General features: G+C 29.9%; 1 protein-coding gene across 1 annotated transcript; it reads left to right on the plus strand.

The window, feature by feature from the left end:
- Window positions 1-21,502: 21,502 nt before the first annotated feature.
- On the plus strand, window positions 21,503-27,570 carry LOC122273624 (zinc finger MYM-type protein 1-like). The gene is made up of 2 exons (XM_087155754.1): window positions 21,503-22,193; window positions 27,542-27,570. Exons 1-2 carry the CDS (start codon window positions 21,503-21,505, stop codon window positions 27,568-27,570), a joined length of 720 nt encoding a protein of 239 aa, XP_087011880.1.
- The last annotated feature ends 321 nt before the right edge of the window (window positions 27,571-27,891 follow it).

Consider the following 27,891-nt stretch of genomic DNA (forward strand, 5'->3'; position numbering starts at 1 on the left):
GAAACAGAACTCTATACAGGTCAAGAACTCTTTTTATATTATGTGGAATGTTCCTAATTTGTACACTTTACGCATTAATTGCCTACACATGTTAATCTTGACTTATGCAAATATTTTAGATCGTTGATATTAGTTTCAATCTTACTTTTCTAATGAATAGTCTTAAGAATTCTTTTTAAGCAAGATATAATTAAAAACATTTCAGTTAAATTTTGACAACAATATTCCTAAACTCTATAGAAAGTCAAAGAGCAAAACAGATGTTCATAAATTTTAACTTTTTATTTTTAAACATTTTCTTTAATGTGTCAAATTACAAGATTCCAATAAATATTGGTAAAGGCAAATACTGTTAGATGCAAAATATCATTTTATAATTAAAATATAGGGCATATAGAGAACATCTCTAAGTACGCTAATTTCCTCAAGTAGCAAAATTTGTGAAGGACTTTCCTTACCCGAATTTTTTAAATTCTGATTTAAGATGTTGTGAGACGTTTTATGAAGTCATCGAGAAGAATGTAAGATTTTAGCTCTGCTCAGGTATTTTGTCTTTCAAGTTATCCTTTGCGCTAGTATAATTGAAAACATTGGGCGATCACTCAGTCTTCGGAATTGCTTAATTAATTGTAATTTCGCCAAACTTATCCAAATTTAGATTGTTGACACAAAAATTAGAAGCAATTAGCATTATTATTGTGAAAGTAATAAAATTGAGTGCTTTCAAATAAAAACATTCATTATAATTCTTTATTAGCGTTTTTTTTTCTTAACTCACCTTTAAGTTAAAAAGGGTGTGATTCTGAAAACAATTCATTCAATTAATAATTAAATTTAAAATGTCAAGCAATTCTCAAAGTTTTTGCTGCAAATTTTGGTATTTTTACAGATGCACAAAACAGACTGAAAATGCTTTTGAAGTTATATTTAATAATTCAGAAGTATCTGATTTTGAATATCAGAAACTGGACTTATATTTACGTCGCTCGGTACCAAGTTTATAGAACGAATTTTTAATTCAACAGTTTTAGGGCATTTATAAAACATACAATTTGTCTGCTTTCACAGTAAACCTGCTTTTCAGTTAGGAAAAAAATGGACTTGACTTATGACTCTTTATTTTACTAAATTCTAAAAACTCTAGGGTGGAAGTGAGGGGGGGGGACTATATGAATGTAAAAACCTAAATAGGATTTTTACTTAAGCTTAATTATATAATTAAAAGTTTTTAATAGTCTACGTGCTCTAATTAAAATGAGTTGAGAAAACTAATTCAAAAATAAGTATTTCTAAAGAATTGTTCTTGCGTAATTTAGTTTAAATCTAAAGATTTTATAATATTGGTGTAATTGCAGTTGGAAAATTTTATTTAATTTTTTTCCATAAAAAATGCTTACTTGTCTCAAGAATTTTCAACGTAGTTCAAAATTTTATTCTAGCAAGTAGCTAATATTGTAAAAGTAATAAGCTATTTAGTCCAGTCAAATTACTAATAGTAAATAGATAAATTACATTTAAAGTCTATCACAAATTTGTTAGTTTTAATGATTCTTATTTGCTGCTGGAGTAGCCAGATAATGACTAACTGTTCAATAATCACGTAACATACCTACATACCTTAACATTAACCATAACACTAATTCGCTGCTTCAGTAGTAGAATAAGAATAGAGTACAAGACTAAACATCTTTTTGAATAAAAGTAAAATTATAATTGGGATTGGACTGAATAGAAACTGAGCTGAAAAATTGATAACTTAACCAGAAATTTTATTTTTTAATAAAAATCAAATTTTTGAATGACTAAATTTTTAAAGAATTTTTGTTTCAAAGGTTACAGCAAGTTCTTTAAAGTAAAAACTAACTTTCAAACACTGTAAAAAGGTCATTTTAATGGCAATTATAAATTTACAACTTACGAATTGCGCTTATTACACTTGAGAGAACTTTATAACTATAGCTTTATTCAAACCTTTAAGTCCATTTTACCTAGAAAACCAGATTTCCATTTAGTTCTAGCCAGACTTAATTTCCTACTAGTTTTTTTTTAACATGAATATTTTATAGGATCTTAAATGTAAAAGAAACTCTTTTGAAAAAATTTCTTTAAATAGAAAGTAAATATGAAGAGATTTGTTTTCAATGACAGCCCCAGATTTGTCTAAAATTACATAAACTTTAAGGCAAAAGTCATGCAAAAAGTTGCTCAATTAACATAGTTTTGCATGTGCTGACCCTCAAATCTCATAATACGAGCTTTCGAGCCAATACAAAACTATTTGTAACGAAATCAAAGCTCCAGTCAATATGCACAATACTTTTAAACCAAAAGTTTAAATAGAATTCTATTATTAACTAAACCCTTTTTAAATTTTCCAGTTTAAGAAATTTTAACTTGAGTAGACGGAGCTTTTTATAAAACCGAAGTGTTTAAGTTAAAAAATTTTCAAATGTAAAAATTTTCAGAAATTATTTGTTCGTAAACATATTAAAACAACTCTAAGGAGGGGAAATCTGGATGCCTGAAGTGTTTTATAGTTATAAGAGGGCAAATGTGTGTTGCGATTTTTAATAAAGGTAAGACTCCCAAGTTTGTAATAAAACTATTGATAATTTGATTTAGAGTTGAAGTAACATTGAAGGAAAAATAAGGATTTAATCTTTTACTTTAATATTACTATTAAACATGAACTTTGACAGAGACAGTTTAAAATTTCGTAGTTTTTTATAATGTTCCAAAAATTAACTTGTATAGACCAGCTTTTAAAAGAAAACTCGGGAAAACTATCAGTTCGATGTATTATATTTGATAATGAACTCAGATTCGCGTAGTTCATTAATTACCCCTTGTTTTTTTTCTTCGAAGTTAAGCTCATTTAGAATAATTCAACTGTTTACGCCCCATAAGTTGGATCTATCGGAAACTCTATCTAGGGACATAGCTTTACAACACAGATAAACATGTGTAAAACGAAAAATTCCAAAACCACTCTACAAGTGTGGAGGTCGAATTGGTAGAATTGACGCTGATTCGGATGTTCGTGACCTGAAATCTCCATGGAACTCTAGCACTTACAGCCGAACAACATAGAAACTTTTAAACTAGTTCATGAATGAAATTTTAAAGGGTTGGGTGGAGTACAGTAAGGTCCTGGACTGTAATTTTAGTTTCGCAGGTTCGTGCCCTGAAAAAATCCCCCAGCGCTTTAAAAGTGTTTATTAGAACTAGATCACTCATTAAAAGAATCTTTTAAAAAAAAAAGTGATCTAAGCGTTATGTGGATGAGGGCTGCCTTTCGAAGATCTTAAACTAAGCGCTAAAAACTTTGCATCGTTCTGAATTTGAAACTTAGAATTCTTAGATTTGCGATCGATGAAAATTTTGATACCAAAGTTTGAAATGCAGCTCTAACTTCCCAAGTCTTAAAATATATGAACTACAGCAGCGAACATTTATAGTTGCCATATTCAACATTTATTTTGATGCAGACTTTTATTAATCTTTAAGTGCTAATAATCGATAAGCATATTTCTGGAGTGTCTTAGGGCAAAGCTTTTCTAAATTTTGAGTAATTTAACAGTATTTGCATTTAATAGTTTTCTAAATTTTCAATTCTACGTAAGTCTTTCAAATAAATAAAAGGTTTAAATGTAATAAGCAAATTTTATACGAATTTTTTATGAGCCAAAATTTAATTGAAATGTTTAACACTAAATTTACCTTTTTCCATGTATTAAAAGTACAATTTACCAACAAATTTAAAGTTTCTTATTCGCTTTAAACTTGTGTTAAAAGTAACTAAATTTGAATTGAAATTATGTTTTGAAATCTTAATTCTTGTTACCCTAAAGCTAAATGTTTTTCTTAAATCTTGTATCAGTTAGATTACATGACTCAAACTGTATTCTTAAATTTGTTTTATTTTAAAACAATGTGTATTTAATAACAAATGTATTGTATTACAATAGTATGAAATTCAATTTATATTTAATGTTGATGTCAACGATATTATTGTGTGTGTATATATATATAAGTATTGGGTGAGTAATGTGTCTAGAATATTAGTTTTAAAGCACTCTTTTTGTACACATTTCGCCACTAAAAATGCTCCTAGTATCAATCATTTTAAAAAATGAATACTGGCTTATCGTGTAGTTTGTTTCGTATTAAACCAAAGGTCGCTGGACAAGTTTATAATCTTTTCAGAATTTTCAAAGATACTAAATTTTAAACCAGTTATCAAAATATTATAAACTTAAATTTTCTAAATTAATCATTTTGTTTTCTGGATAACAAAATTTTCCGATATATCTTAATTAAAAAATTAAAATTGTGTATGACAATGCAGTTTTATTTGTTCTGTAACTTTCTACATTTGAATACTAGACCTTTTTTAATAGTAATAGTAAAACAGTCTTAAAAATTATACTCACTACGTTAATTTATATTTTTCTTAAATTTATTTCAGTTTAAAATTCTAAATTTTATTGTAGCTTAAGCCTAAGGTTGAATCTGTCATTTTGTAAAAGGGTCTTCTTCAATTTGGATCCATTGAAGAAACCCCTTTTTCAAAATGATTCCTTCAATTTTGGCTTTCATTAAATGATATTAGATAAAAATTTAAAACTGCGAAATAAAATTTAAACTCTTAGCTAAACTTAACTGAACAAAATTTTAAAAGTGAACTTTCATAAATTTTTTAAGTTTCGTTATTTAAAAATGTTGCAATCACATGTTCAAAAATTTATTACAATAGTTTCAGATAAAATAGTTAAATAAACAATAACGTTAACTGATATAATTAGCCATTTATAAATCTCCAGCTGTGTAGAAACAAAATAGTATATGTAATATTGGTTTAAATTTCTTTATTAAATAGATTTAGTGGCGAATGTTTTCAGTATTTTGTATTGAATTATTTCTTTGATACTTTAAAATGCTAAATTTGTAAAAGCTTGTAATTTGTCTTGGACAGAAATAAAACTTACGTTTAGTTTACTTTTGGTCTTTTATTAAATAAGAATAAACTTTTGTTGGGTTACGTTGTAGGATCGCGATAATCGAGGATCTTTTATACATACTTTAGCACGAACTCTTATTTCCGGAAGAAACCTAAAAAAGAATTTAGATGAAAAATTTACTTAAAATCCACTCAAAACCAGTTTACTCGGCATGGTAGAGAACAAAAGTTTTATGGCACTTAAAATGATCTGGTTTACTAATGCAAAATGTTCTTTATATTGAAAAACAAAGTATATCAGCATACGTTAATTCCAGTTATATTGTAAAAAAAACTAATCACTTTTTAAATATACTAAGCGTCTTTTACATTGCATTATTAATTCAAATGTAAAGATTTAAAAATTTATTTATTTCAGCAGCAAAATTGCTTGATAAAAATATTAAACGTTATAAATGCAAACAGAGGTTAGAAATTTTTCTTTCGTGAAAAAAAATGCCATTGCACTTTGTATTTAGGATTTTGAAACATTTTCTGATTTTTGAAAATTCGATGCTTTAACACAATCATTTTTGAATTTTTACGAATCTGAATTTAAATTTCTGGGTCATAGTTCCAAAGGCCATTTTTAAAAATACCTCGTGTTTTTTGTAGTATATTTAACTATTCCTGAGTGCTAAAAATCGTGTTAAATTATGCTAAATTAAATGAAGCAGTCTTAACGGTAATTTCGTAGATTTTGTGCGAATCAAAGCTTTTAATAATTTAAACTCTTTTAGTCTTGTTCTAATGCTAAATCTTTAACTTCAAGAATAGTTTGTTTTTAAAGAATACAAAAATAGTGTCTAAAAGCCATTAAATGGAAATGATTTCGTGCTATTTCACTTTATAGAATCTAATGTCTTTTAACTTATGAAAATATTGGATTTTTAAATTTTTCCCGTAGATTTTACTATTTTAGTTTGAATATTATTTGGAAGAATTAAGGATTTTACATAACTTTTTGCAAATAAGTTTTATAAGCAAAACTTTTTGGATGACTTTTGTCTAATACATAATATTCGATAGATACTAAGAGAATATAGTTTGCTTTATTATACGCTAGAATAACCCTAGTGTTTTAAGAACGGGTTTATTGAAATTGCTTATAACATGCTGAAATAGGCCTAATCTCTCAGAAAAATAAAATTTCAAAAATTATAAGTGTTTTGAGTTTGCAAATCCTGTAAATTTACGGAATATTTATAAGGTGTATCTTTGGTTTAGATCGCAGTAAATTTGATATAAAATCAAAATTAATTTTAAAGTTAATTTCAATATCTCTTAAAACTAATGTTAATCGTGAATTTAAATGTATAAAATGTCCTAAAAGTTCCATAAAGATATGTTTACGTGCCGCATTTGTTTTTATTCACTTATTACATTTACTTCGAATTATTGAAAATAACGAAGGAAGTTTAGGTGCCCTATTTCAAAAATTTAATAAATAAAAAAAATCAAACGCTATCTGAAATATTTTGAATATAAACTATTAAAAGTAACGAGAGTTCTAGGCAGCTACTGGAATATAAATTAGTCTAGTATAAATTATTAATGTTTAATATTGTATATGGTATAAATTATAATGTAAATGTTATCTCCATATAATATAGTATAAATTAAAGCTAAATTTCTAATCATTAAGTTGGAAATAAAATTGGACCTATGATTTTTTACAATGTTTATCCACTTTCGCGGCTTGATCAAATCACTCAGGGAACGCGACCCTTTGAAAACCCATCAATAGCTGTGAAGAAAATAAATGAGTAAAGCTCATATGCTAATCTGGGAATCGCGACGACAACTTTAGTATTTTTCATGGCAAATCTTTCAATGTCAGAAAAATCAAGTGGCCTGTGCACAGATGGTCCTTTTTAAAACTATTTGTCTTGAAACTTTTCCAAACAATTTTCTTTTCACTAAGAATAACGTAATCATTTAAGTTTTGTCTTACCCCCTCTTTTCCTTCTCTTTTTCAAACGAAAAAAAGATTCATTTCAGTTCGCCACGTTTTTGAAATCCAGTTAGGACAATTTTTTAGTCATTTACGGAAAAAAAATTTAATAATTTATTTATCACTTCCTTTGTACAACAAATACCTTTTCACGTTAAAATCATTGGAATCTTCAGCTCTCGTTCATTTTTATTCGTTTTTAAAATAAAAATCGTTATAATTGAGCACATTTTTTCTAAAACCTTTCTGGAAAATAAAACTTCCCAAGATTTTGCAACATATTCCGATTAAAAAAAATTAGGAAATAAGTTTTCCCAACTTCATATTATTTAGTAAAATGAGGACACTTGGGCAGTTCTAAAATGGTTCAAAGCTTCCATAATTACACTTAACTGTGCTGTGATTTAATAAAATATAATTTATACTTTTCATAGCTATATACCTTTGTAAAGAGAATTTAATGGGTATCCTCTATCAGTTTTAATATTTTTAACCCTTCGAAACTTTATGAAACTGAGATACAATAGTGAATGAATCCATTATTTATAACACTACAATTATAGAATATCGTGCCATTCTTATTAAAAATGTATAAATTATTAAAAGCTCTTTTATAACTTGAAATAAAACGATTGATCAAAAATCGTCGAATAATGTCAAGTTTCGAATAATAGCCATTAAAATTTTTGTGATCGGTACTAGGACACCCTGGTTCAGTTTGTATTAGGCGATAGTTCGGGTTCAACATGGAAGATAACGTGATCGATTGTGCTAATTGATGGATTGCTTCGACCACAAAATTTTCGGAACTTGAATGTAGTTTATCTATTGATTCGACTTCATATTTATATACAGTGCGAAACAAAATTACTCGTCTTAAATAACTTTCAATCTAATACGTAAATGGTTTACGTCTTGAGTCTCAATTTTTCTTTTGTTCGAGGACATAATCTTGTACATGTTAATTAATTTATACAAACGATATTTTAAGTTACAAAACCAGAAAAAAAAACGATTTTTTCTTCTCCGATGGATTTGAATTTTTGATCCTAAAAATATGGAAGGTAGTCAATATTTTAAAAGTTTTCCAGCCTGAAAATATTGCTAAAGTTGTTTAGGCAGGAGAGCGATTGAATGTTTGGATCTCTTAATGTTAACAAAGCTTTTTGAGTATTTCGCTGTATTTGAAGAGCTTTTTTAAGCGAATCATGAAATTTTTGCACACTATTATAAGATTCGTTTATCCAAAGATAATTCTATGCAAAAAATCACTTTAAATAAATATTATTATTTTATTTACTAAAACACTTTGCATTGCAAAATATAGAAATTTTTTTCCATAATTTTTAAAGTAATTTTAAAGGCAAAATGAGAAATTTGAATGAAATCGGACTAATAGTTTCTAGGTAGTCAAGTATTTACACAATACAAGCTATTTATAGAAAATTCGATTTCTGAAGAACGCTTCGATTGATTTCATTCAAATTTTAAGTTTTGATTTGCTTCAAAAGTTATACAATGCGAAATTTGCAAAAAGGAATTTTACTATTAAGTGATTTAAACTTTCCACCGCTCTCCTTCATAAACTGTTGATACCATATTTTGCAGATGGCAGGTGCTTCTCCTGTTTTAAGGGTCTAGGAACTGAATCCCTCATAAAGTTAGACATTCAAACCAATAAGATCGATTAGTAGTATGTAGGGTAAACTAACCAGTGAAGGACCTTTTAAAAAACCATATTAATTTCAAAATTCGTAATTTTAGTTAAATGACAGTGTCAACATATTTGTTAATAATTGCAAATTACGTAAAAAAAATTGTAGAGAACTTACATAATATCGTTTTGAAGTTTTGGAGGTTCAAATAACAAGTAGTAAGAAGACCAAGTGAAGGAACAGCTCTTACCAGTGAATGAACACCCAGTAAAGGAACACTTAATTTTGGTTATTTTTTAATGCTCTTTATGAATTTATAAGCCGTACAATTACTTAAAAACAAGCCTATTCTTGTAATTATAACATATAAATACTTGGAAAATGTTAACTTTTTTTTTGTAATCATGAATTGAAAATTAAAGTGTCAGCATATTAATACATACTGCTCATTTACTGGGAAATCTATGCCCAGTAAACTGGTTAGTAGTCCCTCACTGGTTAGTAGTTGTTTTTCGTATTTTTAACCTACTTTTGATGCAGAACATCATTAAAGATCAGGGGAGAAAGCTAGACGGAAAAGAGGAAAGGCTGGTAGTAAAACCATTTCAGTTATAGCTAGTTTTGGGGAGGAGTTTACTTATTCTTTTTTTTAAATTTTTCAACAATATCTACTTTATCTTGGAAAAGAAGCAGTTTCATATATATGCCAGAATTATAAAAGAAATCTTGATGGTTACAGATATTTCATTTTTTTTCGAAAAAAATACTGAAATGAAATGTTTTACATACCAGGTTTTTCTCTTTTCCGTCTTGCTATATAAGGGCTTTCACCCATGCTAAAGGTACAAGGAAATTAAAGTTTATCTTTTATTTTCATTAACTTAGAAAAAAATCCAGTAAAGTAACACTTGTTCCTTCACTGGTTTTTCATGGTTTGGTGATCCAGTGAATAAACACCCCTTATCTCAGTACTTTATTATGCTATGATGCTTTAAAAAAAATAAAGCGTAATTTCAGTAACTATATTTTGAATTCTCTTTTTCGCAGTGAAAGAAATAAAACTATTACATGCAATTAATACCACTTCAAACATATACATGCAAACACTCATCTTATAATTTCTTCAAAGAAACAAGGTGTTTCAGAGATAATAACAAATTCAAAAATTTTTCCAGAGAAGTCTATTTGACCAGGTAATCCAAAACATTGCTAGATGACTTCCTATTGTTTGGCAGTAAGCTATTGTTACCAATCAATCGAAAGGAAAACTTTCAAATTCTCATTTTTAATCAATATACATGAAATGTTCCTTCACTGGGTAATGTTCCTTCACTGGTTGGTTTATCCTACATTAAAATCCGATCAATAGATAAAATATTTTCAGGGTTTTCCCTTTTTTGCGCCCTGTTTATACATAAGTGCATACATCGTTATTACATAGCCGTGAATATATGCGTACATATATTGAGCATATATAAATTGTGTATATACGTACAAACGTACGGGCGTACAAATATACCTACATTTACATAGATACATATACACATTATATATTCATATAAAGTATGTGTGTATCTGCATATATGTGAATTAACGTACATAAGATTATGCATACTTATATGTACTACTTAAAGTATATATACGTATGTACAATACGCAAAAAATAAATGGACCATTCTAAATATGTTTTCATCTAATGATCGTATCTTCACATTCAAGGACTCAATCTTAAAGATTCGAGAGGATGACATATATGCTAATTATTTAGTGCCCACGATATTTTAAGTTACGAAACATACTTTCTCTGAACAAACATACCTTTTTTATGGTGTTTCTTGGGTTTTTGACTCTCAAATTATAGGAGTGGCCGTAATCTGGAGAAAAAAAAAATAGTCCCAATAGTTATAGTCAGAAAAGCGGTTCAAAGTTTGTACCCTTTAATGTTAATATTTTTTACGTATGAGACCACATCTTGAGAGCATCTTAAATGAATTGAAAATTTTTTTGCACTCAATTAAAAAATTTGTTTGTCCAAAGCTATTTCCATGCAAAATATAAATTTTAGTCAAAATAAATATTTTTTATTATTTTATTCAATGATAGTCTAAAAAATTTTGAATTTAAGTTAAACAGTTTTAAATGGCAAAGCGCAAAATTTGAACGAAATCAATCGAATAGCTCTTGAAAATGTGATTTTTTCAAAATTCAATTTTTCAGGAACTATTCGATCCATTCTACTCAAATGTTGTATTTTGCCATTTAAAATTTCCTTCTTTAAAATGTCATAAAAAATTGTATACTTTAATAATCAAAAAATTTTTTACTATTGTAAAATAAAATTTAAAAAAAGTAAATATTTACTAAAAGTTATATTTTGCAAAGAATTATCTTTGGATAAACGAAATTTATGTTTGTATGCAAAATTATTTCAATTCGTTTTAAAAGTTCTCAAGACATGGTGAAATACTCAGAAAGTCAAATTAACATTAAGGAGTCTCAACTTTAGACTCAGACCTCACTATAGGGACGATTTATTTCGGATTGCGAATACCCGTTGGACGGCTCTTTTGACCAACCTATTATTAGGAACATATTTCCCAGAGTGCTGCTACGCCCTATATTTTGTGGGTCAGAAATGTGCATCCGTCGAGAAAAGGTATGTTTTTCAGAGAAAGTAGGTTTTATTTTTGTCTAATTTAATAACTTAAAATATGGTTTGCATTAATTATTTAACATATTTGAGATCCTTTGAACCCTTAAGATTGAGTTCAAGAACGTAAATATCCGATCATTGGATCATCTCGCAGTAGAGTGAACTTTAAGACACGGTTCCTAGTAGAACACCGAAGTCAAGGATCACTGACTACGGTCAGTGTGTGGATGGGTGATCACTTTGATCAACCTACAAAGGAACCAAAGGTGTGCGGTATCTATCATAATTAAACTTTTCAACCGTTAAGATCTCGATTTCACTCGCAGGTCGTCAAGCAGGAAATCCATCCCCTCTGCAGAGGATCAAAATTGTGTTGACATGTCTTCATATCATCCTCAGGAATGTTTCCCAACTCTACACCAATAGCCCATTGTTCATCGTTAGTGCGACATAGACCAACAAAAACAACCGATCATTAGATCAAAAAATTTTCAGAGTGGTCTGCTTTTTGTTTTCAACAAATAATTTCTTCATTCTATGTTCATATGACATACAATGTACTCACGTGTGCATGTACTATATGCATGTACTATTTAATAACAATGTTATTCATACAATGATATTTAAAGTGACCACATAAATATAATTATATACTGCGTGTGTATGCATGTATTTTTACTTATACGTGTGTATGCATGCATTTTTATTTATACGTGTATATGCACCTGTATACATATAATGTATGTATGAAATTCCTGTAGGTACAATATACGTTTATGTGTATGTACGTACAGTCCTCAAAAAAAAAAACGAATCACCCTGAATAACTTTCGTTCTAATGATCGGATTTTCACGAACTAAGTGTCAATCTTAATGGTTCCTGGGGGTGACCTCAAATATGTTAATTAATTAGTGCTAACTATTAATTAAGTTACGAAATCAGACACAAAAACGTACTTTCTCTGAATAAACATAAAATTTTTTTTACATATTTGGAATCTAGACACTTGAATTAGGGGGGGTAGACAAAAGTTTAAAAAAATTGGATAGTAAATTGGGCCGTAATAAAGGTTTATATATTTGGCGATAGTCCAGAAAACCGCCAAAAAAAGTCGCCTGCGCAAATAAATATTTTAAGATGACCCATTGACTAATTCAAAAGAGGAGTGCTTAATTTTACTAGGTTGCTACGCAACCAAGCTCTGATAGTAAAAAAATTGAAATAATGTTCAGTGATTGCTCGGAGAGGTTTAATTTATTGTTAATAGAAAATATCTCGAAGTTTCTAGGAAATAAACAATTTTTTTAGGGGATTTCTGTCCAAAAAGCAAAAAAAAAAATTATTTTAATCTCCTTTGAAAAGTAAATTTGAATTGATTTATAAATTAGTTATGATAGTTTTTAGAATTTAAATACATGAATTTTTTATCTGATATTATTTAGATTACACAGTTTTTACTATATTTATTCGAGGATTTTATACTAAAATCAAATGAGCATAACTTATTATAGCTATATACAAAATTTTAGGGATAATCATTTTTACAGTTTTAATCGAGTCTTCTAGGCAAGAAAATTTGAAGAAAAAAAAAGTGCTTGAAAAATAAAATGTAGATTGTATAATAATTCTAATGCGCATTCACAAGGTTTTCTATAATTTACGATATTTCTTTTTTCTATAACTCAAGTAATTGCTGAATGTTTAGTGGCATTTTAAAAAGATTGAAATATGTTATGTTTAAGAATAAGATATTGAAATAATATGTTGCATATTGTAGGATTCATTGTTTAAAAAATCGCTTCATTCTACTAGATATTTAAGTTACATCGTTTTCTTTGGATAAAGATGATTAGCAAATAACATCCTCATGTTTCGATACATTCTGAAACTTATACGTTCGCAAATTCACCATCAAATGTCGCACAGCATATTCTTCAATTACGATAAACTACATTTACCACCAAATACTGCTACTATGGTTATTTTTGTTTTCTTATATATATCTGATGCTCTCTTTTTAAACAGAGCTCGTTAGATCCTTAAGATACTGAAATGGGGGCACAAAAACTTAAGAGATGAAATATTTAATTTCATTAACTCAAAATATCTGGTGTCAAAATGTTAATTTTTAATTTAAATATAACTTTTTTAATATTGATGTTCTTACGTTTTTAAGGACCACATGAATCCTGATAAAATATTAAAATGCATATGTATACTTTAACGAGAGTAAAATCCTTATCAAAATAATGATCAAGACCCAAATGTAAAACAGTATAATTGACGATAAAAACTCAACTGGCTTCAAAACATATGAAGAGGGAAGTAAAAGTCGACATGTTTCGAGATTTCAAATATAATCGCCCATTCTCAAGACTTGTCAGGCTTGGATAACTTGTGACTTTTATTATTGGACGCTCAAAACATGTCTATTTTTATTATCATCTATTATTTTTTTAAATCAATGAAGTTTTTATATTTTCGATTCAGTTTCTTGAGATTATCCATTCAGTTACACAACATATTAAATTATTTCACTCGATATTAAAATAAGTTTTACATATGTTATAGGCACAGGTTCTTAGATTGAAAAAATAATAATTCACTACTCTGTAAAAAAATCAATGCAGTAAAAAAAAAAAATTTTTTTTTTTTTGCTGCAAGCCTTAACATTTTAATTTAAGGTCATAAAAAAATTCCGTTTAAAATTGAAATTTCAAAAGTGGAATGCGAAAATGGAATGTCCCCTAGTATCAGGAATCGAAATTAAATAGTTACAAGGACAACTTTTTTAAACAAGTTAGCGTTTCCGTCCTACTCGAAGTTGTTTGAAAAGGTATTTTTTATATATCGATTCCAAAGTTTATTCTACATATACAATCGAGTTTATTTTTACACCCTTATTTGCTTAAAATTATTAAATAATTTACTTAAAATAATTTACTTAAAATAAATTATTCTAGCTACATGATTTAATGCATTTATAGTATAATAATAAACGGAGCTTCCAACGTATATCCTTAACCTTAATACCGGTATCATTAAATAAATGGAATAAGCTTAGATAAATATTAAAAGTTAATTTTTCCCTCGTTTTAATTTTCAAGGAATAATATGCTTCGATCAAACAGATTTCATTCTGGAAATAGCGAAATTATTGAGTAGGTACCTTGGAGCAATATCATTCTTATCCTCTTTTGACAAAATATAGGAAATATTAGTTTTTACAGTTTCTGTAAAAAGTATGTTAGCCTACTTGCCACGTATTTTTTAAATTTTTTTTTATTAAAATAAGTTCGGAAATTGTGTATTTTTTATAGCATTTTTTTTTAAAAATCAGATGACTCTAAAATTGGCACAGTTTCGGAATCATTTTTCAATTTTTGGTATTTCCTGCTTAACAAAATAAGGCATTTTCCTGATTCCACTACAATAATATCTTGGAAATCATGCTAAAGTAAAAAATTAAACAAAATAGTTTAGTATATTATCAGAAAAAAAATCTACTTGGTATCATAAAGAGTAAAAGATATAATGAAATAATTAGTAAATCTCACGTGGTCAGATAATTAAAAATTTAATTTCGCAACTAAGATAGTAGGACGACATTTTAGATACTGAGATATTTTAAGACACTAAAAAAATTGGCTACGTATTCCACAGCTTTTTATGTTCGGTATCTTTATCCTCTTTGTAGTGACTTATAAAACATCAACACTATTTTAGATAATCTAAGTTGAAGTCACAAGAAACAAAAAAAAAGACAATCAATAATTTTAATTCTTTTTTCAAAAAAAATAGTATGCTAAGTAAATAATCAGCTTTTTTTTACATTAAATAATTTTAAACAGCCAAATGTTTTTAATTTCTTAACAAGGTTTTATTTTTAGCTTGCAGACAATAATTCTTTAAAAAAAACTTGACTATAATTTAAAAAGGAAACCTAAATTAAAGAAAATATAAATTAAAGCTCTAAAAAAATTTATTAGTATATTAATGAAGAAATAATAAACGTAAAATGGTAAAGAATAAGATTTTTAAAATGTTAAAATTTAATTAAATAGTTGGTAAAATAGTACTGCGATACACTTCCGGAAATTTCTTTTAAGATTAGGATGATATAGGGTAAACCAACAAATGAAGGAGCATTTCATAGATATTTATTAGAAATAAGATTTTAAACGCTTTAATTTAGATTGATTGGTAACAGTAGCTTACTACCTAACAATAGGAAGTCATCTAACAATGCATTTAGTTACCTGGTCTTTGAGTCTTCTCTGGAAAAAGTTTTGAATTTGTTAGTATCTGTTCAACGCCTTGTTTCTTTGACAAAATTATAAGGTCAGTGTATGTTGTTATCCGTTTAAACAATAATTAATTGAATATAATAATGCTTTTTTTTTTCTCATCGTGAAAAAACGAATTCAAAATATGGTCATTGAAGTTACGTTTTATTTATTTTAAGCATCATAACATAAGCAAGTACTGAGATTAGGGGGTGTTTATTAACTGGATTACCGAACGATGAAAAACCAATGAATAAACAAGTGTTCCTTTACTGGGATTTTTTCAAGTTAATGAAAATAAAAGAAAAATTTTAATTTTCTTGTACCTTTTGTCATATTATAAATCAAAATTATGTTAAAAATAAATAATAAAAAAACTACTTCTAACCAGTGAAGGAACAGGCATGTTCCTTCACTGAGAATAGATTTCCCAGTGAATGAATAGTATGTGAGAAATGTGATTTTACATGGATAATTAGCAGTTCAGCGACATAGAGGACTCCTAAAACTCAGTTAAATGTTGTATGAATAGTTCCTATAAAAATTTTATTTAAATATGCAAATTTAATTGCTAAATTTAGTTAAAGAATTATAATAATAATTAATTTATTATTTATCTTTATAAATGTAGTGATTAGTTATTACATCATACCTTAGAAACCTTAATAAACTATGTTTATTAACTAAATATAACAACTAAATATAATAAAAAAAGCTTGAATGGAAAATTTCTTTGCAGGATTTTGTGCCAATAATTAGCTAAATTATTATCTTATTGCCGTCTTTAATGTCCTAACGGGAACTGGTAGGAAAAATCCATTTAAAGACAATTATTTAGGTGAAAAATGGGTGAAGTTTTTTTAAGGCGACATCCACCGATAACTCAGTGCAATGCGAAGATAATTTCAAAAGGCAAAACTTCCCTTCGAGAATAATAAAAATATTGGTTATAAGAACTTCAGAAGAATCTTTAGGAGGGAAGTAGCCCTGGCATCCTATTATAAAGTGATTGCATTTACAATGCGAATGAAACAAGAGTTGAATACTGCCCTTAAACGGGAAAAATCTTCGGCCTTAAAAATTAAACTGCTGTTTGTAGAAAATGCAACACCATGAAAGAATCATCAGAATCAAATGAAATTTAATGCAGAAACGACTTGTACTGATACAAATAAATGATGAAATTTTCAAAACAAAAGAAACAAATTAAGCGTCCGAAATCAGTATTTGGTGCAGCCACCACGCGCTGCAATAAGTGCTGCTATACGACGTGGCATGGAGTCAAACAGATGTTGAATATCTGCTTGAGGAAGAGAATTCCATATCGCTTGTATGCGCAACCAAAGTTCGTCTTTGGAAACTGCAGGACGCGGATCACGAGTGAGACGCCGACCAACCATATCCCACACGTGCTCAATAGGCGACATATCCGGCGAATAAGCAGGCCAAGGAAGAAGTTGCATGCGTTGTGCTGAACAGAAGTCTCTAACAGTCCGCGCAACATGTGGGCGTGCATTATCCTGCTGAAAGATAGCTCCAGGGATGCCTTGAAGGAAAGGAACGACTTCGGGCTGTAGCACTTTACGGACGTATCTGTTGCTATTGAGATTACCCTCAATTCGTATCAAATTGGATCGTCCATGATACGAAATCGCACCCCAGACCATAACTCCGGGTGTTCGACCACTATGTCGTTCAATAATACACTCAGGAAGGCAGCGTTGACCGGCATAACGTCTAACACGAACACGGCCATCATGGGTCCACAAATTGAAGCGTGATTCATCTGAAAAGACAACTTGGTGCCAATCAGCTCGCCAGTCTCTGTGCTCAAGAGCCCACTGCCGACGCAGCCGTCGATGATCCGCCGTGAGGGGAATCCTGTATAATGGCACCCTTGCACGCAATCCACGGCGCAGCAGACGACGACGAATTGACGAAGCCGACAATTGTACACCTGTAGCAGTAGACCAATGTGCTGCCAGCTGCCTGGAGGAAGCTGTGCGATCATTCACCGCCATGCGGAGCAGGTGTCGATCATCGCGCTCTGACGTCACCTTCTGTCGTCCAGTGCCTGTTTTTCGAGTTGTTCGGTGCTCGTCGGTCCACTGCTTCCAAACTCGCATCACTGTGGAACTGTTCCGCTGCATACGAGCTGCTATTGCGCGATAGGAAAATCCTCCTTCTCGAAGGCCGATTATCCTCCCTCGTTCAAACTCCGTAAGTTGCTTGAATTTCTTATTCTTCCGTCGTGGAGGCATACTCAGGTCTCACTAAACGTTTGCCACTAACAAATAATCATAGACTATTTTCAACGTCCCGCTACAGCACTTTATTTATACGCTTTCAGCATCAATTCAGAGGGCGCTGCGCGCGCCACGCACGCGCGATGGCTCTGAAACTTTATTAATTTGCATAATATCCTATAATTGACATTTGCTGCGAATTTCATTTGATTCTGATGATTCCTTCATGGTGTTGCATTTTCTACAAACAGCAGTTTATAAGGATTTATATTCTTAAGTACCTAGGAAAGAAAAAGTACTTCCATTGGTAGTTTTTCCTTAAAGAAGAATTCGTTGAGATATTACAGAATCAGTCCCTGCTACATATTTCATTGGAAAAATCTATTCATGAAATGAAACGATGACCGCAGCAACATTTTACAAATATATTGCAAATGTTTCTACCCATGGCTAATTAAAAAGGCAATCAAATTCCATATTTTGCTTCTTCTGGATAGGTATAAATCTCATATCAATTTGAAACTGAGCAAGTTCTGTTCCTCAAAACAAATTTTCTGGTTTAGTTTTCTACCTAATTCATGGAAATCTCTCGTTAGATCTTGAAAACAAAAGAATTGTAAAATAATATGTCTAGAAAACTTTACATCCATTTTTAAATAAGATTTGAGGCATCAACTGATGAAGTTAAAATGCTTTTATGAAATGCAATATTTTTCCATTCGATGTAGAAAACGTTGACTGTAACAAATGCATGCAAAACAGATACCAAGAGTTAATGAGCAAGACAACTTATCAACAAAACACATGCTTCGAGAGTAACGATGCGCTATTTCTTCAGAAGCTTGAGAAGGAAATCTCACAAGCTATGTTGCAAATTTTTAAGGGAACATTGACAGAAAAGATTAATCTCCCAAATATCCAATAGCCTGTGCTTTTCTCAATATTGAAGAATTTATTTCAAAAAGAACAATTGTATGATCAAATTTTGGCTCTGAAGCTGAGACAACTAACATTAATAATGAAAGTATCCTGAAAACTGATTTTGAGATAAGTCCACTTGAGGCATTGTTAGTTGCAAAAACAATTGGTTTCATAAGTAACTACTAGATATAAGTCAATGAGAGATGGGTTTTACTCAAACTTCGAAGCTCTTTTTTCTCATTTATTATCCAGTGAGGAATTCTGGAAATGGAACTGGAAAATCAAAAGAAATTCGAAGATACATTTACATTGGTCAAAAATTTGGAAAAAAGAGGAAGGTTAAATCAAAAGAAAAAGAAATAAATTACTCATGACGAACAGAAAAAAAATACTTAAAAATATTTTAAGAAAAGCTTAAAAAATATGGGGAAAAGAGTAAACAAAAAAATGAACGAATTATTATAATAATAAAAACATCGTCGGATTACACAATGATAAACATTCATAATTTAGAACGGACTATTAAACTGTGAGAAAAAAATGAAAAACATTTTTTTTTAAATTATGTATTCAAACATATTTTACCTTCCTTTCCATGACTGAAAAAAAAGTAATATTTTCCACATTAACTATGGTTATATGCAGTGGCGTAGCTACCTAGGGATTAGGCGGGGCAGTGCCCCGGGGCCCTCAAGATCAGGGGGCCCTCGAATCCTTACCAGAAATCTCGATCGAACTGAACTTTTGGAAATTTCTCCCATTTTCAAAATAAATATGACAGGTTGCAACCCCACTTTAATCATGACAACTCAGTTGAGAGAAATTCAAAAGTTATGCCTCGGGAATTCCCCTAAATTCTTTCTGTAGGTTGGCAGTGTTGTCAATTTGACGGATAGTGAGTGATATGTGCGTTTTATTATTCATCGATTTGCGTTTTATTGTGAATTCGAGTTAAGATTTTTTTTTCGAGAACGGTTAAAAAATTAATGCTGTATCAGGAGTGTTGTTGTTGTTCTTGCTGTTATTTCTTATCCTCTAATTGTCTGACGAAGTCAGACAAGATCCAGTAGGTTGTTGACCCTCAAAAAGTCGATTACAAGAAGTGGAGAAGCATATAAGTCCTCCTTGGAAAGGCCCAAGCAGTCGAAGATATGTTCAGCTGAGGCCTGCTGGGCTTCACATTTAGAGCAGGCTGCATAAGTCTTTCTTTCCTCAAAGTACGAGAGACTATTCGTGTGTCCACTTGCCAGTCTGGAAATAGCTGTTTGAGATGCTCTATCACCTATGTGAACAAGTGAAGAGCCCGGTTCTTTGGCCGCATACCAATTTTTGTACTGGTCAATATAGTGGTTCAATTTTATTTGGTTTTACCACTCATATTGATGTCCGTTAAGTCAATAAATCGTGTCAAATCTATAGATTTCGGCAACAGCTCATTGTATGACGCGAAATATCGTGACAAAAAGTGCAAGTCACCTGCAATAGATACATTAATTCAGGTCCGCGGGCAAGAGATCGTTCATGGTCCCTGTAATGCCTTTCCTTTCCAATAAATAAGCAGACCAGATTTTTAAAGCAATAAAACTTAACTTTATTTAAAAGCAAAAGAAATAGGCATTGTTTTCCAGTAAGAGCTTCCAGCTGTTAGAATACCAAGGGAGACCATCTTCCGATTATATCAAACATACATCTACCTTTCTCTCTCTCGCATCCCTCCGACGGGATGACAAAATGCGCTAAGTGCGCCTTAAAAGGTCACCAAACAATTGCCAACCATTACAGTCTCCACCGTTAAATGTGGTAACACTAACGGTGATAATTTTGTTTCTGGGGAGTCCCCAACGACACTTGTACCGTATAATTGTGTTTCTCTTTCCTTTTATTTTACTTTTAACGACATCAGTGAACAGTGAGTACCTACCTACTCGAGCACAATCTAATATTGTATTGTTCAAATAAATTAGAAAACTAAAATTATGGATAAAAAGAAGAAACCCAGTGGTGCATTTAAACTCAAACAACGCCAAGAAAGAGAGGATAGTAAACAAAAATTGCCCAAAATTGACAAGTTTTTTAGTCAGCCTTCTGCAAGTGTATCTGGTCAAAATATTTCTATTGATAGTGACTCAAATAAAGTGGTAACTGCAGTGTTGGTTGAGAAGCCTACTGAGGAAGATTCGACAATTATTGCAGTTGGAGATACCTCCGCCGCCGATCATGTGAACGTGGATGATGTTTGCATGACACACATAATTAAGAGCGGAGGGTTTGGAGGAACCACAGACCTCTGCATTGTTTGGCGTACGGGAATTCGAGATTGGAAGCATTTATCAGAAAGAATTAAACAACACAGTTGTTTGAGTGGCCATTCGGAAGCATGTGCTGTACTTGAATTTTGGAAAAAAAACGATACTAATACTATCGACAAGGATTTGAAAATGAAATTCGCAAAGAAGCATCATTTTGGAAAATGGCTCTTCAAAGGTTATTCGATATCATACTTACCCTAGCAAAGAGTTCTTTGGCTTTGAGAGGACATCAAGAAGACTTAAGTCAGAAAGGATACCACGGAAATTTTCTGTCTTTTGTAGAGCTTGTCACCCGATATGATCAAATTTTGCGGCAAGTTTTGGATATGCCCAAAGGTAATAATAATTATTTCTAAGTTTTTTTTATTGTTTTATTTTGTATATAATTAACTGTTTAATATCAGGACTTTTTCGAAATTGCGTTTTTTTAATGTTTTTTGGATCTACAAGATATCTAAATGCAACAATTCAAAATGAAATGATTGAGAGCTTGGGGACCAAACTCGAAACCCATCTACTAGAACAAATTAGAGCGTCACCGTTTTTTGCCATCATAATGGATACGGCACAGGACATATCGAATGTAGATCAGCTAAGCATTGTTGTGAGGTATGCAGTAATAACCAGATCGGAAAATGGACAGCCAATTGATATAGAAGTAAGAGAAGTGTTTCTAGGCTTTTATGCAGCCATCAAACATGGCACAGTAGATTTAGTCAACCAAGTGACATTATTTATCGACAAAAATATTGATTTAAAAAAATGTGTGGAGCAAGGCTATGATGGAGCCAGTGTGATGAGTGATGTGTATAATGGTGTACAAAAACATATTAAGGATATCCTGCCTAACGCAGAGTACGTACATTGTGCCACTCATAATTTAAATTTGGTGATAAATGATGCCGTTAGCAGTTGTGTGGAAATACAGATTTTTTTCGCAACGTTGCAAGATTTGTATAACTTTTTCAGAAACAGCATCAAACGTTGGGATCTACTGTCAAAATTCACTGGCGAATCGGACACCACTCTAAAAAAGCTAAATCCGACTAGATGGTCCAGTAGGGTCAATACGATATCTGCAATAAAACTTCGTTATTTTGATATTATCAAAGCATTATCAGAAATAGTTCTAAAGAGTCCTAATAAAGATGAGCGTAGTGAAGCAGAGAGTATTAAAACAAAAATGCTAAATTTCGAGTTCGTGTTGCTTTGCGAATTCATGCACAGTGTATTGAACGACATCAATTATGCATCCAAAACTTTACAAAAATGCGACATCAATTTGGGCGAGGCGAGTAAAGTTTTAGCAGAGATCAAAGCAAAGCTGCAAATTTATAGAAATGATTTCGAATTATTCAAGTGCAAAGCCATTCCAGGCCATTCCAAAGCCAGTGATACCCATTTTCAAGAAAAAAGGCAAAGAAAAGTTAAAAAACATTTTGATGAATTAGTTGCTGATCACCGATTTCCAAACCGAGAAAAAATATTTAAAATTGAGATTTTCAATAATGTACTAGACACAGTAATATCTCAATTAGATACACGTTTTATTGGTATGAGTGCAGTCTGTCATATATTCGATTTTCCAACACCAACATTTTTATTACATGTTGATGAAGCAACTTTATTACAAAAGTGTGACGAATTCCAAAGAAAAAATTCAGATATAATAGGCCCTAGTTTTTCACTTCAATGTATTAATATTTACCACCTAGTTTTACCCCAACTAACTCAAGCATGGACTGTTCACCAATTATGTAAGGAAATAATGAGCAAATATGGAGTGCTAGAATACGACCTAACGGAAGTATTTACAGCAATGTTATTATTCTTTACAATTCCTGTCACTTCTGCAACAGCTGAAATGTCATTTAGCAAATTAAAAATAATAAAAAATTATTTAAGAAATAATATGTGCCAAACTCGACTCTGACACGTATCGCTAATAGCAATTGAAAACAAAACCGCATCAAGCCTGGATTTAAACGAAGTCATTGATACTTTTGCGAAAACTAAAGCTAGGAAAATTTTTTAAATATAATTGTTATTTAGTCAGTTGGTAGGCCCGACCTTTATATAATAAACCCTTAAATCTTCTCTATTTCGTTTTATTAGCCAAACCTACACCAAGTATTAATTGTAATTTATGTTGTTACTGTTTAATATTTTTATTACGTGCCCTGCAGTGAACAAAAAAGAGCTTAATTAGCTTATCATTTTTAAAGTATTTGTATATTTCATATTTTTATTTGATAAAACCTAATCAGTTTACATAGCAGTGGGGCCCCATTTTTTAATTTGCCCCAGGGCCCTTGGTTACCTAGCTACGCCACTGGTTATATGTCGTAATTCCAAGAAAAATCTTGTTTTTAGACATTTGCGTGGCCTATGGATTCCTAACGAGCATCAAACATTCTCTAAATTAAGTGTTCATTCGCTGGAAAATTTAGTGCTTATTCACTGGTAAGAACTGTTCCTTCACTTGGTCATCTTACTACTTATTATTTAAACCACCAAAAGCTTAAAACAATATTATGTAAGTTATCTAACTTTTTTTTACATAATTTGCATTTAATAATCATTTAGCTAAAATTAATTTGCATTTTACATAATCATTTAGCTAAAATTACAAATTTTGATATTTTTATGAATTTTTTTTTAAGGCAAGCTAAGCTTAAGTGTTTCTTCATTGTTTAGTTTACCCTATAAGATGTTGAGAAATCTGCGATGTTGTGAGAGATGTTTAAAAATGTTGACTACGTATTTTTATTAATATTGATAAAATATATATTCAAGAAATTGATAAATATATTATTCCAAATCTATGCATACGTATGTATATTATTGAAATTGTATCAGTTATTGAAAAACAAAATAAAAAAAATAAAAAATAATCACATTAAATAAGCACAATCTGGTGTAATCTATCAGAAGCACGCTTTTTTAAAACTAGACATTTGTTGAATAAAGTGTTTTTTATTCAAAATTCTTTACTAAATTGCAAATAAATTATTAAATGACTAAAAAAGAAACATCGTATTTCATAGTGTGAAAGAAATAAAAATAAAAAGATTAGCAGACGATTATTAGCGAAAAAATATGAATGAAATTTTAAGCTACGAGCGCGAAGTCAAGTTCCTCCCTAGTTTATCACATTTTTTTTTATCGCCCCAATGGACAATTGCAGTCAATTTTTTTTATGTTCTTAATGAATTCAGAATGATGGAAAAGTCCTGAAAAACATCTTTTTACCTCCCAAAAAATGCTACTTTTTTAATTAAGAGCAATTAAAAATCGTGTACTATCGTTTTCAGTTTAAAAAGGAAGTCACGTGACTTTTAAGAAAGTGACGCCACTCGAGCCTGACTCGCGTTTGTTTACACTTTTTCTCCTTGGTGATTTAACGCTTGTTTACGTGCCTAGTTGAACGTCGTTTGTTTTTTTAAAAATATATTTTAAAATCGAAGTGTATTGCTTCTAAAATAGAAGGACACTTTGGGGGAAGATCTTTGATATCTTTTTTACCTAAACTAGAAGCATGAATAAATTTTTGGGATGAACCAACTGATGAAAGTTTAGATTTTTTCCACTAGCATTCTATTTCTGTTGGAGATGGTAGCGAACATTTTCGGTGAACCCAGAAAAGAAATGCTATCATGTGCTTGCATCCTCCTGCGCTGGCCGCACAGTTATCGCACACTAATGAGTTTATGACCCCAGAAGATTCATCACATGTCAAAGTTATTGCATATGCTTTGGTTTTTATTTTATGCTCAGGAGTCATTTTCCCTTTAGCAATGCAGATATCACTTTCTCGCTTAACTTGCACATAGCCTATAGCATTATCCCCATATGTTTGTCTTGCTGATCTGAAGTTAAAATATATATATATATATATATATATATATATATATATATATATATATATATACATATATATATGTGAAAAAGATGATTTAAAAACTGAAAAACAGAATCTTATTAGACTAAACAACCAATTGAGACAGACCTGGCCTCCCCAAGGCCATAGTGTCGATAAAGAAGAAGAAGTTTTTTATAGCTTTCCTATGTCCATGTAATATTAGTTTGTGTTAATCGCTATTTCATATCTTTCTTTTCCGTAAAAATTCTAAAAGTTTCTGGAAACCTTAAATTATGAAATAGTTATTTAATATAAAATTTAGTATACATTAATTTTTTCTTTTTTTTACAGAATAGGGATAAAAACTATTATATTTTTTTAAATCCTTCAATATGCACACTATCTGCATAACTAGACGCTTTAAAATATAATGTAATAAAAATCTTTTTGATTTTTAATACATCATTCATAAAATGTACCAGTATCTTTCAAAATGGTTCATGTTATTATTTACACCTTGGATTTAACACTTTAAAAAATATTATGAAGCAAAACTTATTTTTAAATTTAATAGAAAAATTCGATAAAAAAACATTAGCAGGTGTAGTTAAAGTAAAATATACTAAAATTGAAGATGTGTATTTATGTTTGACAGTAGAAAGGGTAAAAATATTCTATAACTAGCTTGCCTCTGACTATTTCTTTAATTTTTTTTATAAATTAGAATCTAATTTTCTTTAATTTTATTTTATTAAATATTAATTTTTGATAAAACAATAATTTTTAATAAAAATAATAGCTTATTTATTTTTATAAAATCGTTTATAAATTATTTTTAATAAAATTGACTTCAATTAATTTTTAACTAAATTAATTTTAATAAAATTGATTGTAATTATTACAAAGTTGTTTATAATTGGTCTTTAATAAAATAATAACTTTAATTCAAATTAATTTTTAATAAAATAATACATTTTATTAAAATTAATTTTTAATAAAATAATTTTAATAAAAGAGTAAGTATAACGTTTATAATAATAATTTTGTGAGTAAGTATAATTATTTGTTTTTGTGAGTAATAATAATTTAGTGTGTAAGAATAGCGTTTAGTTTTATACTTTTATGAAAGTGGAAAGATGTTTTTAGTATACTTAAATCCTTGCTATATTTTAACGTGTACCTATATGTGTTATAACAAATCGCCGTTCCATTTTCACACACAAAATTATTTACAGCCAGGGGCGCCGGTAGAATAAAATATAGGGGGGTGCAACCCTTTAACAAACTACCATCCCCACAAAAAAAAAGATTAAAACTATTCTGTATGATTGCAATTCTTGTTTGATTAATCAATTTTTTACATAAAATTTTATAACTAAATTGCTTTTCTATTTATTTTTAATTGCTTAAAGAAAATCCAGGGTAGTGTAAGTGCACCTCCTTGCCGACGCCCTTATTTACAGCTACAGTTTATAAATAAACAAATTTATACCTTTGAGCCTTTATGCCTTTGATTTCAGGCGAAATGAAATCTTGGTTCGTTCGAAAAAATCCATAATCATCTCTTCAGTAACTTGCGGCAAATTGTCCGTTTGAGCTTTTTGAAACCCCTCTTCCATTTTGATTCTATATATGCAATAGATTTCAAAATATTTGCTGCTAAATACGCATTTAAATACACGCGGGAAAATTTGGAAAAAATAAGTTAAAGAAGAGCTAGTTAAAACCGCAAGAAAGAAAATACATAATAACAACGGGAAGGTCGTGAGGAGTAAGGCTCTAATGACGTCACACCAATCAGCGGTCGTTTTCGAGTGAGGGCGTTTTCGCTCAAATTAAAATATTAATAATTAAATAAATATTTATTTGTCAGAGTTAAAAATTATATTTTCGTAATCAGGAAATCAATCTTAAGAAGTAATGACTATAATTTGGAAAATTTAAGAGATGCCAAGTTATTTTTTTAAAAATAATTAATTTTAATTTTTCTCAGCTTCTAATAAATAAAAGCAGTTGAAACTTTAGATTTTTCAATTGAAAAATATGTAGATTAATATGGTATAAAAAAATTCATACCTTATAATTCAATATTTTTTCATCGTCACTTTAATTAAATAATAAAAAATAATAAATAATTATTAAAAATTATTTTTTGCATGAAATTATCTTTGGGTAAATGAGTTTTATGAGTGGTTGCAATTTTTTTTTTTTGAATTGCTTCATTAGTTTTGAAAATATGACTGAAAACGCAAAAAGCGAAATTAACATTAAGGGGTACGAGCTTTGAATCGCTCTCCTGACCAAACTATGGGGACCACATTTCCCAGATTGCGGCTACCCCCTATATTTTGAAGATAAGAAATCCAAATATGTAAAAAAAATGCATGTTTATTCAGAGAAAGTCCGTTTTTGTGTCTGATTTCGTAACTTAATTAATAGTTAGCACTAATTAACTAGCATATTTGAGGTCACCCCCAGGAACCATTAAGATTGACACTTAGTTCGTGAGAATCCGATCATTAGAACGAAAGTTATTCAGGGTGATTCGTTTTTTTTTTTTTTTTTGCGGACTGTACATACAATTCATGTGTATATGCATAAAATTTCATTCAATATACGCAAGTACGCTCACAAAAATTTCCTCTTATTTTTCAGAGAAAGGAGAATATCTGACGAGGAAGTAATTTATTTTAATGAGGATTGCTTAGCTAGTTCCTTCATGTTAAATATGTTGTATATTCACTGGTGGTTATTATACCTATAATATCATTTGTTTATATATTGACGAAATAGTTGATTTAATTATGGTGTATCTGCGTTGTATTATTCACTAATGGTTATTATACAGATAATATTTTTATATAACAAAATACCTAATATAATTATGGCATATCTGATTTGTACTAATACACTTGTCATATACTAATTGTTATGGTAATCATAATATTTATTTGTTGTTGTGCGTTAAAAAAATATGTTTGGAGCTTCTGCATTCATTAAACGAT

The sequence above is a fragment of the Parasteatoda tepidariorum genome, chromosome 12, assembly GCF_982258835.1.
Source record: "Parasteatoda tepidariorum strain Cologne lab strain chromosome 12, Ptep-v5.0, whole genome shotgun sequence".
Lineage (NCBI taxonomy): Eukaryota > Metazoa > Arthropoda > Arachnida > Araneae > Theridiidae > Parasteatoda > Parasteatoda tepidariorum.